Source organism: Lutra lutra, chromosome 1 (assembly GCF_902655055.1).
Source record: "Lutra lutra chromosome 1, mLutLut1.2, whole genome shotgun sequence".
NCBI lineage: Eukaryota > Metazoa > Chordata > Mammalia > Carnivora > Mustelidae > Lutra > Lutra lutra.
The window spans coordinates 178772827-178790056 of record NC_062278.1 but is presented as its reverse complement, the minus strand read 5'-3'; the positions used below and the strand labels follow the sequence as shown (position 1 = coordinate 178790056).

Genomic DNA, 17230 nt, shown 5'->3' with positions numbered 1-17230 from the left:
GAGACTACAAAGCAACAATGAACTTGTCCTATTTTAAGAATATGAAGGAGATCACTCTTAACAGTGCTGGATGAGGGTGAAATATCAGAGAGATAAGCAACATAAGTAGTTTGGATTTTATTTTTTGTACATTGGGACAACATTGGAGGTTTCAAACTGCAGTGTTATTGTTTGATTGGTTTTGCAAATATTACTCATGCAATATCTGGAGAATGGATCTGAGGGGAAGAGAGGTAGTAGAGATCCTAGATAGGAAACTATGGCACCAATTCAAGCAAGAGGCACTTCATTGGTCTGGCTGGTGGTAATAAAGATGGAGATGGAAAGATAGATTTTGGGATATGCTTGAGGTAGAGTTAAAGATTTGCTGAAGGTTTGGGAAGTTAATTAAAGAAAGGAATCACAGTCTTTGTAAACTTGGGTAAGTGGGTTAAATGTTTCTAATGACAGACCCCTCATAAAATCAGATCATTAATATTATATTAATCAATTAATTACATTATTTACATTAATTATATTTAATTACATTGATTACAGATAATTAATCAATTAATCATTGATTTCCAGCTGGGAGTGGTTTTGTCATCATTCATCCTCAAACTTGGGGACATTTGCAATATCTGGAGACAGTTTTAACAATCACAACTGTATATGACATTGATCCTACTAGCAATGAGTGGGTAGTGACAATAGATGACGCTAAAACCATGCAGGAGAGCTGCCTCAACAAAGAATCACCTGGCCTCAAATGTCAGTAATGCCAACGTTGAGAAATCCTGAAATACATTTAACCACTTCACAGGACGTTTGTGAAGATTTGCTGAAAACAATATATTGTAAAGCAGGATGGAAGTTTTAAATTCTACATCAAGTATTATTGATGCCTCAATTTTACAGTTTCTTTTGGGGCAAACACAATAAATTCTCCCCATGAAGAAATTGAAAGGACATCCTGTCTCCTACTCCTGAATGAATGTAATACGTTTTGAATGGGGTACCTTGAGCATTGGCTTCATCATGCTTCAACAGAGTAGCAGAGAGGAATTGAAACTTTTAGTTTCAAAGTTTCTTTGGATTCCCCTTACAACCACAGTTTTAAATTGTGTTTCAGAACGGCTCATTATAAAATTAATTGGAAATGAGTTTCAAAGTATACTTTTATTTTTAAAAGAAAGTGGTGGGTGGGAGAAAATGAGACTTCGGGTGCAGGGCCCGGTTGTGCCACCTTTCTTCCTGAGAAATGCCAAGGGAATTAATTAAAGAAGCTGGAGAGAGAGCGGAGGCACGAATAGAGTAGCCAGTTCTTCGTTCCTTCTGTTTCCAGCAGTGAGCACACCTTCCACACTGTGCTCTGCACCAAGGTCTTGTTAGTAACCTCCCATGGGACAGGGCACCTCCCTCCAGGAAGTTATGCTTCAAGATGAGGAGAACAAGTAAGCTTTACCTGTAATTAGCTCCAAGAATACAACGAAAGATAGATTAAAAAAAAGAAAACTGTTTCAGTGAGTTCTTTTTTTTTTTTTTAAAGATTATTTATTTATTTATTTGTCAGAGAGAGAGGGAGAGAGAGCAAGCACAGGCAGACAGAATGGCAGGCAGAGCCAGAGGAAGGAGCCCGATGCAGGACTCGATCCCAGGACGCTGGGATCATGACCTGAGCCGAAGGCAGCTGCTTAACCAACTGAGCCACCCAGGCGTCCCTGTTTCAGTGAGTTCTTAATTGGGTACAAGATAATGTTGGTAGAGGTTTAAAATATTTAACCAGCAGTAAATATTCAAGGCAGTCATTTGAAGTAATCAATGGCTAGGTGAATGCATACATTAGCTAGCAGAGAATCACTTAATCAACAGTTCACATAAACAAGAGGAGAATTTAAAATGCAGAACTGAAAATACAGAGAATTAACAAAGTTGCTAATTACATCCAGGTACTTTCTTCCTCCAGTCATTGACTATTTAAGCATTTGTCAAAGTATTGCTAAAAATAACCAGTTGTCAAAGATTTATTTCTTTTCAGAGATCTGCTTACTTAGATTGATGGCCAGGTCCAGCAGGCAGCTAGAAATACTCAAGAATGAAGTGCCAGGAAGTGACCTCAGAATATAAAGCCTTGAGAACCCGTCAGCTGGCATATTCTGCTGGGGAGAAAAGGTCTTTTTCATTTTTTAATCTTTATCACTTAAAAATTCCAGACTTTTCTCTTTGCATTCAGACATTGTATGATTGAAACTATTAGACAGTGAACCACAATCATGATAATATGCTAAAACTAACATAATGCATGATTTTCTTCATTTAAAAATTCTTAGTTATCTTCCTATTCCAATCCTTGTCAACCTCTTCTATATCCTGCTATATACAAAATAAAAATATATTAAAGTGTTTTAAATCTTACAGAGGAGGCTATTTTCAGTATTTCCAACTAGAAGAACAAAGTTCTTAAGCCATATAGTAGAATCAGAACGAGACATTCCTACAGGCATTTTTCTTTTGGTTTTTGAAGGAAATATGACCTTTTTTCTCCCTTCAAAGAGCAGCTTCTATTTCTTCCTCTAGCTTCAGTAGCCATTAAACAATTCCTCATTTTGAAGGAAACATAGAGATACCAAGATATTTTCTGGTTCAAAAAAATCAATGCATATTTTCAGGGCTCCCTGACTTCAAGTTTCCTACTTCTTATATAACGTAATAGGATAATCACTACAATGTGTTGTTACTTACGCTTTCCCTAGAAAAATCACGAAGCTGGAAGATACAAGTACTGGTTCTAATTTTAGCACTGTTAAAAACTACTATGGCTTTGGGCAAGTCATGTACATTGAGTTTCAGCTTAAATACAGGGATTTAAAGTAGAAAGGATCATTTTGTTAAGTGTATTTGAAACCTTCTGGACAATTAAGAACCCTACCCAAGTGGGTTCGAAACCAGATAAGCGTGTTAGAACTAGTTTCAGTTTTTCCAAAGTCTCAGGTAATGGAGTCCTTTACAACCAGGCTCCCAATGTTTGTGCATTACTTATAATTCATTTCCTTCAATTTGCAGACTATAGAAATTTAAGGTTCAGAGAAGGTAAGTAATTTACTTGAGGTTACATAGCTAGTGGTAGAACTTGTACTTTATTTTTTTTTTTTAAAGATTTTATTTATTTATTTGACAGAGAGAGATCACAAGTAGACAGAGAAGCAGGCAGAGAGAGGGAAGCAGGCTCCCTGCTGAGCAGAGAGCCTGATGCGGGACTCGATCCCAGGACCCTGAGATCATGACCTGAGCCGAAGGCAGCGGCTTAACCCACTGAGCCACCCAGGCGCCCAGAACTTGTACTTTAAACATAATCCACTGACCCACAAAACTGCTCATTCCACAATTTATTAGTTGCTTGTTTAATCTGAGAATGGCTATGCCTTTTTTGGTAACATAATAATTTATTATTAAAAGATATATATCTTACTACATATGCATAAATACTTAACTAGAGTATAGAGGAAACATACCTCAACATAATCAAGGTCACATGTAACAAATCCACAGCCAACATCATACTCAATGTTGAAAACCTGAAAGCTTTTTCTCTGTGATCAGGAACGAGATAAGGATACTCTCTTTCACCACTCCTATTCAACATAGTACTGGAAGTTCTAGCCAGAGCAATTAGGCAAGAAAAGGAAATAAAAGATATCTAAATTGGAAAAGAAAAAGTAAAAGTGTCTTGATTTGCAGGTGACAGGATATTATATATAGAAAATCTTGAAGATTCCACCAAAAAACTATTAGAACTAATAAATGAATTCAGTAGAGTTACAAGATACAAAAGCAACATACGAAAACCAGTTGTGTTTCTATATACTAACAACTATTGGAAAGGGAAATTAAGAAAGTAATCCCATTTACAATTACATCAAAAAATAAAAGATGTAAGAATAACTTTGAATAAGGGAGTGAAAGATTTGTATACTGGAAAGGATAAGTCATACTGTTTAAAGACATTAAAGAATACACGAATGGAGAGATATTCCTTACTGATGGATTAGAAGAATTAATATATTGTTAAATATCCTTACTGCCTAAAGCAATCTAGAAGTACCTTATAATCCCTATAAAAATTCCAATGGCATTTTTCACAGAAATAGAACAAACACATTCTAAAATTCATATAGAGTGATAAAAGACCCTGATAGCCAAAGCTGTCTTGTGGAAGAGGAACAAAGGGGGAGACATCATATTTTCTGATTCCAAACTACCTTACAAAGTTGTAATTATCAAAAAAGTATGGTATTGGCTTGAAAACAGACACATAGATCAATGGAATACAGTAGAATTGAGAGCCCCAAAATAAGCCCATGCATACATGCTTAATTAATTTGTAACAAAGGATCCAGGACCATACGATGGGTAAAGGATATTCTCCCCAATAAATTGTGTTGGGATGACTAAACAGCCACATGCAAAAGAATCAGAATAAACCCATAACTTATACCATATACAAAAATCAACTCAAAATGCTTTAAAGACTTGAAAGTAAGACCTGAAACCATAAAACTTCTAGAAAAAAACATTGGGAGTAAACTCTTTGACGTGGGTCTTTGCAATGATTTTTTGTTTTTTGTTTTTTTGTTTTTGTTTTTGTTTTTGTTTTTTGAATTTGATACCAAAAGCAAAGATAAGATAAGCAAAAATAAACAAATGGGACTACACCAAACTAAAAAGCTTTTGCACAGCAAGGGAAATCATCAACAAAATGAAAAGGGAACATACTGAATGGGAGAAAATATTTGAAAATCATTTATCCAATAAGGGATTAATATCTAGACTATGTCAGAAAGTACTGCAATTTGGGGTGCCTGGGTAGTTCATTTGGTTGAGCCTCTGACTCTTGGTTCTGGCTCAGGTCATGATCTTGGGGTCCTACAGTCAAGCCCCACATCTGGCTCTGTGCTTAGTGAGTGGAGTCTGCTTGAGATTCTTGCTCTCCCTCTCCCTCTTCCCTTTCCATGCTTTCTTTTTCTCTCAATAGGACCATCTAAGGTAATATGCTGACTTAATACTACATATATAGTATATATACTATATATATGTATATACTATATATATGTATATATATATTTATTTATATTTAAAATATTTATATTTAAATATTATATCAATTACACTCCTTTACCTAGCCATAGGATTTGGAGTATAACCTCTTTATATAGATTATAAAACTAACAAAGAATTTGAAACTACAAGCCCAGAGCTGTCTAGCCAGTAAGGACAGAATCAGTATGTGGACTTGGATATAAAGTTAATATATAAAACAAGGTTTCTCTAAATTTCTTTCCTTTTTCTTATAAGTTCTGCATATATATAATATATGGATATGTATTAATGTTGTGTGTATGTATTTTAAATCTGTATATTCAAATTTTCATCATATAATTATAGGAAACAAAAATTTTTAAATCCTTAAATTTCATAGTAGGACATCTGGGTGGCTTAGTGGGTTAAGTGTCTCCCTTTGGCTCAGGTCACCATCCCAGGGTTCTGGGATTGAGCCCCATGCTGTTTGTCTCCCCACTCAGCCAGGAGCCTGTTTCTCCCTCTTTGTCTGCCCCTCCTGCTGGTTGTGCTTCTGTACTCTCTCCTCTCTTTCTCTCTCAAGTAAATATATATATATATATATTTTATTTTATAACTTGTATTTGAAGTTTTGTATTCATTCATTGTTATACGCCATGAGGAGCACTTATGAATACTTGGAAATGGAGAGAAGTGGTTAACTTTTAGGATCTTTGATGTATACACTTTAATAAATAGGTCTAGTAAAATTCATATTTCTTGACATACTCATTACTCAGCAAAAACTTGCATACATCTTTTTAATTATTCCCAAATTTCCAGTGCCTTCAAATCTTAACAATGAATTAATTCCTTTGATGTTATTATACACATTTAATGAAATTATATGCATCTACACAGAAAAATAGTATAAGCTTTTCTTTTGATCCTAAAAGTAGGTAAACTATTCTTTTGCAATTGTAGAATCTGTTCCCAGATTGTTCTTGGAATTTTACACTTTTGTATGTTTCTGCTTGCTATTTTATTGGTTAAGCGAAATAAGACTCCTGGATGGCTTTTAGAATTATACACAGGCTTTCGGATACCTGGGTGGCTCAGCCAGTTAAGCATCTGCCTTCAGCTCAGGTCATGATCTTGGGGTTCTGGGATTGAGCCCCAAGTCAAGCTCCCTCTCTCTGTCCCCCTGTGCTCTCTCTTGCTATCTCTCTCTCTCAAATAAATGAATAAATAAATAAGTAAATAAATAACCTTTTAAAAATTGTACGCAGGCTTTGAAATTTTTTTTAGAGATTTTGTTTATGTATTTGAGAGAGAAAGAGTGAGAGAGAGCATGAGAGGGGAGAGGATCAGAGGGAGAAACAGACTCCTCACTGAGTAGGGTGCCTGATGCATGACTTGATTCTGGGACTCCGAGATCATGATCTGAGCCAAAGGCAGTTGCTTAACTAATTGAGCCACCCAGGCACTCAGGCTTTGAGATTTTAAAAGTCACAGCCTTATGGGGCACCTGGGTGGCCCAGTTGGTTAAGCATCTGACTCTTGATTTCCTCTCAGATCATGATCTCAGGGTTGTGTGATTGAGTCCACTTTGGGCTCTATGTTCAGCATGGAATCTGCTTGAGATTTGCTCTTCTTCTGCCTCTGCGCCACCCGCCGCCCTCCCCACACCCATTAACACACACACTCTCTCAAAATAAATAAATAAAGTCTTTGAAAAAAAAAACAAACCCACAATCTGTAAATAAAGTGTTTAATTAAGAAAAAACTATTACTTTTGAACCTTTTTCCTCCCTTCAGATTTAAGGCATATAAAAGGCATATTTAAGGCGCGCTGTGTTAATATTGTCCTGGGATTCTGAAAAGATGCAAGGCAACATGTCACATAAAGCCATCCTGGTCAAAGAAACATCAGCCTGTCAGCTCTTTAAAGTTCTTCAAATGGTTATTTGGAGTTTGAAATAGGAATGTACAGAGGAGATAATTGAGAAAGTTGATTTAGGACAGGATTTCTGGCCCTGATAATATATGAATGTTTCATAATTGTCAGTATAGAATCATGAGAAATCTGTTTACTTTGAAGCTGAAAATATCATCACATTTATATTTAAGTATCTGTAGCAAATAGATATAGATATTAGGTTTTACTTAATAAAAATAGTCCCTGCTTTTTTATTTTTTTATTTTTTATTTTTTTAAAGATTTTATTTATTTATTTGACAGAGAGAGATCACAAGTAGACAGAGAGGCAGGCAGAGAGAGAGAGAGAGAGAAGCAGGCTTCCTGCTGAGCAGAGAGCCCGATGCGGGACTCGATCCCAGGACCCTGAGATCATGACCTGAGCCGAAGGCAGCGGCTTAACCCACTGAGCCACCCAGGTGTCCCAGTCCCTGCTTTTTTAAATCACATTAAAAAAAATCTTTTTGGTGAGAAAAAGATACCTCAGAATGAATTATCTTTACCAAGACATTAATATTGTCCATTCTTATGAACTGTTGAGTTTAAAACAGCTTTTTTAACCTACTAACTATACTTTTTAATACATGCATGATTTTCTGTCATATCCAACATATTATTTGATAATGCAAAGTATTTTAAATTTCTAAATGTAACTATTCTTCTAATTTTTTTTCTGATCATGAAAGAATATTGTGAAAATGCAGAAATGTATAAACACTGATTTAAGTGGGATTCCCCAACCTGATGTTATGTTTCTTTGACCATTTTAGGAGCCATACTTTGTTTTTGTTTTTGTTTTTGTTTTTGTTTTGTTTTCAACTAAAACTTCTATTAGGGACTTATGACTTGAATTATAGAGACTTATGTCATCCTGGAATTCATTTTGGGTCTAAGTGCAACCTAACATATTCTTAATTATAAGCTCCCAAAGGGCAAGGATTATATATATGTCTCGTTCTCAAAGCACATAGTAGCCATTCAGTAAGGAATGACAGATGGACTTAGGCAGTTTTAAAATAGTCCCTCAGTTCTTCTGCTCAGGAGTCGAAATAGTACTTAGAAACTTGATTGAAATAGAAATAATATTTGTTTCAGCAAATTGACATGTATATGGCTCTCAAAAAACTGGCTGTTTTTTTTTTCTTTTCAAAAACATTAGATTATTAAATAAATTTCTGTAATGAGTGGATAAGATGGTGTGTCTTATGCACATAACCAGAGAAACACTTAATCAGCAGTTTTGAGAGATGAAAGTGTCATTTTGAGGAAATGCAAAACAATTGAATACATTTCATTACTTTGCATTTAAAGTAGGAAGGTGGTGAATACTCAGAAAAGTATTCCAGCTATTCTAGTTCTGTTTCTTAGTAAGTAGTTATTTTTACTACAGGTGAGAGTATTTCGCCTGTACTTATTTTGTAGATACAAGCTCTTACAACATGATTTTTCTTTCCATGCCCCCTCTTCCCTTTTTTTTCTTCTCAAGTCAGTTATTGAAACAGAACTCTTGAGGTAAAGTGAGGAAGGAGACAAGTAATATCTTCCTGCTTTCTCTTTCTAAACAATAGGGAAAGATCAAAGTTAGGGTCAGAACTAATATTGTCAACTTATAAAAGAGCCCACTCATCATGCCTAACTTTCTTTGACAGTATCTGCACAGGCTTCTATATCTAAAGATGATTTCATTGTCAATATGCAATCAGGCAGGTCAATGTTCATTTCATTTGTGAAGAAAACCACATCAAGCAAATTTCATTATAAAACCTAAAAATCAATATACATTTGTGTCAGTGTTATCGAAACAATGAATGTGAGTACTCCTTTACCTTGAAATAACATTTTTAAGGATTGGGTGTTTTTTTTTTTTTTTTTTTTTTTTTTTTAGATTTTATTTATTTGACAGAGAGAGAGAGAGAGATCACAAGTAGGTGGAGAGGCAGGCAGAGAGAGAGAGAGAGGAGGAAGCAGGCTCCCCACTGAGCAGAGAGCCTGATACGGGGCTCGATCCCAGGACCCTGGGATCACGACCTGAGCTGAAGGCAGAGGCTTTAACCCACTGAGCCACCCAGGTGCCCCAAGGATTGGGTTTTTACTAAAAGAAGGAAGAAGCCATATTTAGTTTTGGACTATTATTGGACAGTGTTTTTATTTAATACGAAGATAGTGATATTAAGAATGACTTTTGGAGCCCATTTTGTTTTAAATGTGTTTATTGGTCATTCATGGTGCCTACACAAGTTGCAATTGACTAGAATGAAAAAAAATACTCATGTATCACTAGCAAATACCAGAATAGTACAAGGATCATAGTAGTTGTTTAGCATGCAGTCTTTGTGGACACTGTGATAAGAATTTTCTTTTGATTTTTCATTAGTCTTTAAAAGTGTCCTAATATGGGAGTACAGTAGTGTGTGTAGGCTAAATGCCAAAGTCCCAACTACCCACACAACAGATATTTCTCTTTCATCTGACAGTTTAATACAAATGTGTCTTCCTAGTTGTGGCTCACCATTTTGCAGAGCTTCTGAGTACTTTGTTGGATTCTTTGCTCCATCTGACATAAGAGGAGAGAGATAGTAAGGATAGCAGAGATTATTTTACATGAGCCAGGCCTGGAAGACGCATCTACCCCTTTAGCGACAGTCCATTGGCAAGAACTTGGTCATGTGGTATACCTCATTGCAAGGGAGTCTGGGAAATGTAGTCTAGCTTTGTGTGCTGGGGGAAAGGATATTAAGTTTGGTGAACAAGCAGCCAATCTCTCCCACAAGGGGGTGTTATTCTCCTTTTATAGATAACAAAATAAGACCTAATATTCAAATAATACCCAATATCATCTCAGTGGATAATGGTGATACCAAATATGTCTAAAAGTATACATTTCTAAGCACTGCTTTCTTATTCAACACTGGACTGTACAGTGTACTAGTTTCCTGTGGTTTACCTTGGAATTGCATAGTATCTTCCTAATGAAAAGTTTAGGTAGGGAGATGTATACTGAGCTTTTGACTTTATGTTCTATGCAGGGGCCTCCACTAAACTTGGTATAGCTCTACTGATAATGCTGAAATCTTAAAACAGACATAGTAAATACAACTTCAGGAGACATTTTAACAATCACCTAGGCATTTCCTGTGCTAACTCCGTCTCCTATCATGACAACGTTCAGTGCTCCAACTGGGAGCTGTTCTGTCAACTTTGGTTCCTGTTGAGAGTGATGAGCAGGGCCCCTCTGCAGTTCCATGTCTGATGCGTAGTGCAAGTGACAACTAAAAATTTCTATAAGCCACTGAGTTTTAATTTTGTAGTATTATTGTTATTGAAGCATAACCTAGCCTTTTCCTGACTCGTAACACAGTGTGTCTTAGTGTTTGTTTTACTGGAATATTTACAGAGGTGCATAAATATGCCCGTGTCCCTGTTTCTGTGTACTCCCGTTTTATTCATCCAAGTCTTATTTTAATAATTATGGTTGAAATTTATGCTGTAACCACACAATAGAATATATGGAGCTCATAAAATGCATATAGTTTAGGTCTATATTTAACTACATGAAAAGATGTTTATGATCCATGATTATATGGAAAATGTAAGCTGAAAAATGCATAAAGTTAGATATATGATATTTCATAATGTTAATAAAAACTTTATTCTCACTTTTGTGAGACCTCACAGGAAGAGAGCTATAGGAAGTGATGGTACCTGGCTGATGTAGTTCCAGCTACCACGATTTTTTGCCTGAATCACCAAATAAGCCTTCCTGAATGGTCATCCTACATTTACTTTGGCCCCTCTAATCCATTTTCTACTTATCTATTTATTGTAGAGAGAGATTTATCTATTTATTGGAGAGAGAGAGAGTGTGTGTGTGTGTGTCAAGGAGGAGGGGTAGAGGGAGAGAGAAGCTCAAGCAATCTCTGTGCTGAGTGCAGACCCCAATGCCAGGCTTGATCTCAGGACCCTGAGATCATGATCTGAGCCAAAACCAAGACTCAGCATTGCTGGGTCAGATGCTTAAATAACTGGCACCCCTAGTCAGTGTGATCTTTGTAATAGATTTTATATATATATATTTTTTCTCCTATTAAAAACCGAAAGTTAGCCTCAGTGTTACCATGAAAAACTCAATGTCTTATATCCTGGGTTCCTAAAAAACAGAGCCTAAGACACAGCATTCACATTTTACGGGGAGGTGTAGTCCTATAGAGGAGAGAGTGAAGAAATAAGGATGTGAGGAAGACCAGAAGAGACAGTGGAAGGATGTTATCATGGTTGCCACAGCTTTATGATCTGCTTAAGATCAAGAATGGTTGCTTGGCAGGTACAGTGGCTGGACCATGTGAGATATTTCTGATGTGTGTACACAAGAACAACACAACCTTAAAGAAAAATATCTCATCAGAGGGAGGAAATGAGAGAGAATTCCCTTGCTGGCTCCTTGAAGTCTCCCATGGGGAACTCCTCTATGAGTATGGAGTCCATCATCAGGCCCTGTGGAGCTGCTTAGGAAGTAGATTCCACATGTGTTATAGTGACTTACCTAAATGTGAAATTAACAGTGGGTACAGAGATTGTAGGGTGGGTGGCACGTCAGGAGGATATGAAATAGGAATAATATATGGGCTCACATGAAGTTTACAGCAACCACACAAGCGGAGGTGGAACAAAGTGGAAGAGGGTCCCGTAATGGGGAAGGGGTAGAAACAGATTTGAGGGTAATGTAATATGATGGCTGCATTTCATCATAGTTGGGATCCTAGGTCCTGGCACAATGAAGTGCCTTCTGGGCCTAAGATCATGTTAGTTCTCATTTCCTTTCCCCAAACCTTACTAATTTACTAGGTCCTCAGCTCTGTTTCCATTCTTCTCTGTGAAGAGAATAGAATCAACTCTTGTTTTAACTTTTGTATTAAAGGCATTCCAAAACCTGTTTGATATAAAATTAAATGTCTATATTTAAGACATTTCAAAACTTTTTTGATAACAGTTTTATCTGTAACAACTACCATTCATGAGTTTAAAATAACTTAGTAAATTCTTCATATCGAATTTAAAATATATTTTTTTCTTGGTTGTTAGTTAAAAATATTGAAACACATTTACAGTATTCTGATTTATATGAAAAATATATATTTGATCATCTGAATAAACCATGGGTCCTGACTCTCAGTTCTCAAAACCCTTGGAATTTCCTAAGTGTTGAGAGTGACCAAGGTGTCTCTTGTTATGTTAATGAGGTGACTTTTGGGAAGCACCTAGGGGTGGGGACTGGTTGCCAGGAGAACCCGTGATGTGATTAGAGGGTTTAACTTTCAGCCCCTGGTCCCATCCCCTGTGGGGAGAGGGCTTGGATGTTAAATCAATCACCAGTGCCAGTAATTTAAGCAATCATGACTTATAAAAGCCTAGGAACACAGCCATTTGCAGTTTCTGGGTTTGGGAACTCAGGGGAGGTGATGGGTGAGTGGCACGCCTGCAGGGCTTGGGCAGTCCCTGCCTGTTCCCCATGCCTCACTCTGTGCCTGGTCTCCATCTGGTTCTTCCTGAGTGATGATACAGTAAGTAAAATGTTTCTGAGTTCTGGGAGCCTCTTTAGGAAATTAATTGAACCCGAAGAAGGAGGAGGTTGTGGGAACTTCTAATTTATAGCTGGTTGGCAAGAAGTACAGGTAACAATCTGAATTTAGAATTGGCATCCTCAGTTGGAGGCGATTGTTGGAACCTGCAATTTGTAGTTCGTCAGTCAGTAGCACACGTAACAGCCTGGATTTTCTGGGTTTGCATTTGGCATCTGAATTTGGGCAGGGCAGAGGCAAGTTTTGTAGGACTGAGCCTTTTACCTATGGAACCTGATAATCTCTGGGTATAGGTATCAGAATTGAGTTGGATTGTAAGACATCTTGCTGGTGTCCAAGAATTGTTTGTTTGTGTTGGGATGTACGCCCCCCTCCCCCCGCCTCCGGAAGTTTTTACATTATACATTTAGAGCATTATAGGTATTCTGATGCTTTAAAATATTTTTTCTTTTTTTTTTTGTATTAAAGCTCTTCGCAAATGCCCTTAAAGTGCCCCATTATTCATTAATTTTATTTTTGTTTAAAACAGTGGCTTTGTCTGTGAACATTAGGATTGTATGGGGACTTAAAAAATAGTAATAATAGTAATGACAGCCTGACTCCAGGAATTCTTAAGTGATCTCAGATGGGAGCTTAAATACCGGTATTATTAAAATTGACCCCATGTGATACCTATATGTAACTCGGGTTGAAGAATTTTGAGAAGAAATTTTCTCACAGTGTAATCCTCAAGCCATTGGGGATCTTTATGAATCTTTGTGGTCATTATAGCTCTTAAAATAATACACATTTTGTTCCTGATATGAAAGAATTAACTTTTCAATTTCAAACCTTTTAGGTGTCTTGTCAATATTGGCACCACTTCATAAATTGTTATGTTTGGTGTTGATTGACAAGTTGGGAAGCTGGCTTACTAACTGAAATTACTGTCTTAAAATAATTTGAAAAATCAGGGGAAAGTTACAGTGTTGAAATTGAGAGCTTTAGGTATCTTTAGTTAAACTCACTCATTTTATGGATGAGGAAATTGAGGTCCAGAGGGATGATAGGATATAGCTAGTCAGATGAAGAACAGGGACTTTGAGGCTTCTAGCCCATAGTCTGGTACTCTTCTTGTTTTACCCCTTGCCTCCCTGGAACCTTGTGCAATATCATAGGACTTAAGACTTCAGTTCATGGGCGGCGCTGGGAAGTGGAGACGTTGTTGTCGCTGTTAGTGTTTGTGCGGCGTGGCTTTGTGGTACCGGGACCTTAAAGATAGCCACAATGGCTGAAAATGGTGATAATGAAAAAATGGCTGCTCTCGAGGCCAAAATCTGTCATCAAATTGAGCATTATTTTGGTGACTTCAATTTGCCACGAGACAAATTTTTAAAGGAACAGATCAAACTGGATGAAGGCTGGGTCCCTTTGGAGATAATGATAAAGTTCAATAGGTTAAACCGTCTAACAACAGACTTTAATGTGATAGTGGAAGCACTGAGTAAATCAAAAGCTGAACTCATGGAAATAAGTGAAGATAAAACTAAAATCAGAAGATCTCCAAGCAAACCCCTCCCTGAAGTGACTGATGAATATAAGAATAATGTAAAAAACAGATCTGTTTATATTAAAGGGTTCCCAACTGATGCAACCCTTGATGATATAAAAGAATGGTTAGAAGATAAAGGTCAAGTACTAAATATTCAGATGAGAAGAACATTACACAGAGCATTTAAGGGATCAATTTTTGCTGTGTTTGATAGTATTGAATCTGCTAAGAAGTTTGTTGATACCCCTGGCCAGAAGTATAAAGACACAGACCTGCTAATACTTTTCAAGGAAGATTATTTTGCAAAAAAAAAATGAAGAAAGAAAGCAAAATAAAGTGGAAGCTAAATTACGAGCTAAACAAGAGCAAGAAGAAAAACAAAAGTTAGCAGAAAATGCTGAAATGAAATCTCTAGAAGAAAAGATTGGCTGCTTGCTGAAATTTTCAGGAGACTTAGATGATCAGACCTGTAGAGAAGATTTGCACATCCTTTTCTCAAGTCATGGTGAAATAAAATGGATAGACTTTGTGAGGGGAGCAAAAGAGGGGATAATTCTTTTTAAAGAAAAAGCTAAGGAAGCACTGGATAAAGCCAAAGATGCAAATAATGGTAACCTACAATTAAGGAACAAAGACGTGACGTGGGAAGTACTAGAAGGAGATGTGGAAAAGGAAGCACTGAAAAAAATCATAGAAGATCAACAAGAGTCTCTAAACAAATGGAAATCAAAAGGTCGCAGATTTAAAGGAAAAGGAAAGGGAAATAAAGCTGCCCAGACTGGGTCTGCTAAAGGAAAAGTACAGTTTCAGGGCAAGAAAACTAAATTTGATAGTGATGATGAACATGATCAAAATGGTGCATCTGGACCAGTAAAAAGAGCAAGAGAAGAAACAGACAAAGAAGAACCTACACCAAAACAACAGAAAACAGAAAATGGTGCTGGAGACCAGTAGTTTAGTAAAAAATTTTTTTATTCATCTTAATTAGGTTTTAAGCTGCTTTTGTCTTTAGAGGCTTTTAAAAAGAAAACCGAATTAGATCCACTTCAATATCAACCTGTAAGAAAGGAAAATTTTTTGTTTTTAACTTGTCTTTTTGTTATCCAAATGAAGATTTTTTTATTGTATAGTTCTGTTTGTGTTATTTCAAATGATTCAAATATCAAAAGACTTCCACTAAATTGCCTTTGTAATATGAAAATGTATTAGTACAAACTAATAAAATATGTACTATATAAAAAAGAGCAAAAAAAAAAAAAAAGACTTCAGTTCATTTTGAGTCAGGTCCTAAAAATGCCACCATTTGTTATTTAAACCCCAGTGCTAAGTTCTAATTACCATTCAGTAATTACTTTACAGTGAGCAGATGTGTGTTATTTTCTAGAAAAAAAAAAAAAGCTGGAATGTGTTCTACACCTGTACCTTCAGCAGTGTTTCTCCACTGAGAAGTAGCAATCAGCATTAATGGATAAACTCAAGTTGCCCAGGTCTCAAATTTAGCTGATGCTGAGGCAGAGTGCAGTGTAAAGGTTTCTCTTGCCAACAGATCAAATGTTCTCCAGGCTCCTATCAACTTTCCCAGTTGCCAGTCACCAAAATCTGTTTTCTCCTTAAAAAGCAAGTTTTTTTTTTTGTTCATTAAGTGGTACATTGGTGAAATGAGTTGGTGTCTTTCTCACAGGAAATTATTTCCCTGGGAGCATAAAGTAACAGAAATGTAGCGCTTGAGGGTTTGTTTCTGTTATTAGTTTGTATTATTTGCATTATTTGTATTATATTGTACACAGCTAAGAGTACAGAATTGAGGTTGTAGTTAGCAACAAACTACATCAATGGACTTTAGTTATTCTTTTAGTTTTTCAGTGGAATGGGCTCTTCGGCATGGCACAACCATGCTCAGAAGTGAGGTTAGAGAATGCCAGTAGGCTTGTTTCAAACTGCGATTCATTACATTATACCATGTGGCCAAATATTACTATATTTCAGTTGAATTTCATACTTAGAAATTTTGTACTTTTTCAATGTGGGCTTAAACTGAATGGTGTATATGAATGCAAAGTAGTACTTTTTTTTTTTAAATATACATATTTGTTCAGTAGGTTTGCTCCTAGAGAGGTAGGTTATGTGGTTTAAATACATTAGCCTCCTAAGTTTCCTGAGCATGGAAATCATGTTCACTGTAGCTTAAGGGGATACAGGAACAAACAATTTAGTTGAAGTCTGAATATTGCTACAGTCCCAAACAATCTTACACTTAGCTTTTTCAGATCAATTCATGTTTGTTTCTCAATTTGGACTGTTAATGAGTAGATTATAGAGGCAAGTCCTAAATGGTATTGTAACGGTGGTCAAGCATGATCAGTTGTTCAGCCTTCTATTTGTTTAATGTTGAGGTTTGTGCTTTTTATTTATTTATTTTTTAAAGGTTTTATTTATTTGAGAGCAGGAGAGCACACAAATAGGGTAGGGGCAAAGGGAAAGAGAGAAGCAGACTCCCCACTGAGCAGGGAGTCAGACCTGGGGCTCTTTCCCAGGACCCAGCGATCATGACGTGAGCTGAAGGCAAAGGCCTAACTAAGTCACTCAGGTGCCTCTGAAAGAGGCAATGCAAAATTCTCCCCCATCTTTCTTTTTCCTTTCAAAGAGTAGTAATGGTAGTAAACAGGCAGTGTCTTAAATGGAAGGAGAGGGACATTATAAATGACCAAATTTTGACATTATTAGTTGATATTAGAGTATAAATCTTCTTATAGTCAAATTGACAACATAAAAGTTTTCCTCTCAAAAAAGACATAGTGCCAAGAAAACAGTCACATAAAATGAATCCATGATCCTGTGAACCGTCAAAGCCTTAGGTAAGGTAGCATGTCTACCCAAGGGGAGGGGCTTATGCTGCCTTCCAGTACGTACATAATAAATTCAGTGTGTATACTCTCCAGTTGAGTTAAATGTTATCTAAGAATCTTATTAAATATTAACGAACTTTTGTGGTCAGTTTTAAAGAGGAAATTTTGCATAAAGGAAAATAGTCTCTTAGCATTTTAATTCTTAAAAAAATGACATAAATATTTTATATAGTGCTGTACAAGATAAGCCATATCCTATCTGTGTA

At 36.4% G+C, this 17230-nt stretch overlaps 2 protein-coding genes across 6 annotated transcripts in view; both read left to right on the top strand.

Moving 5' to 3' along the window:
* CNTN4 (contactin 4) overlaps positions 1–17230 on the top strand; it is a 963126-nt gene that overhangs the window by 106223 nt on the left and 839673 nt on the right. The gene's annotated exons all lie outside the window — the stretch shown is intronic.
* LOC125109487 (lupus La protein homolog) lies at positions 13772–15365 on the top strand. The gene is given in 2 exon segments (XM_047746490.1): positions 13772–14423; positions 14425–15365. Coding segments are annotated over 2 exon segments (1218 nt in total). The 5' UTR covers positions 13772–13853; the 3' UTR covers positions 15073–15365.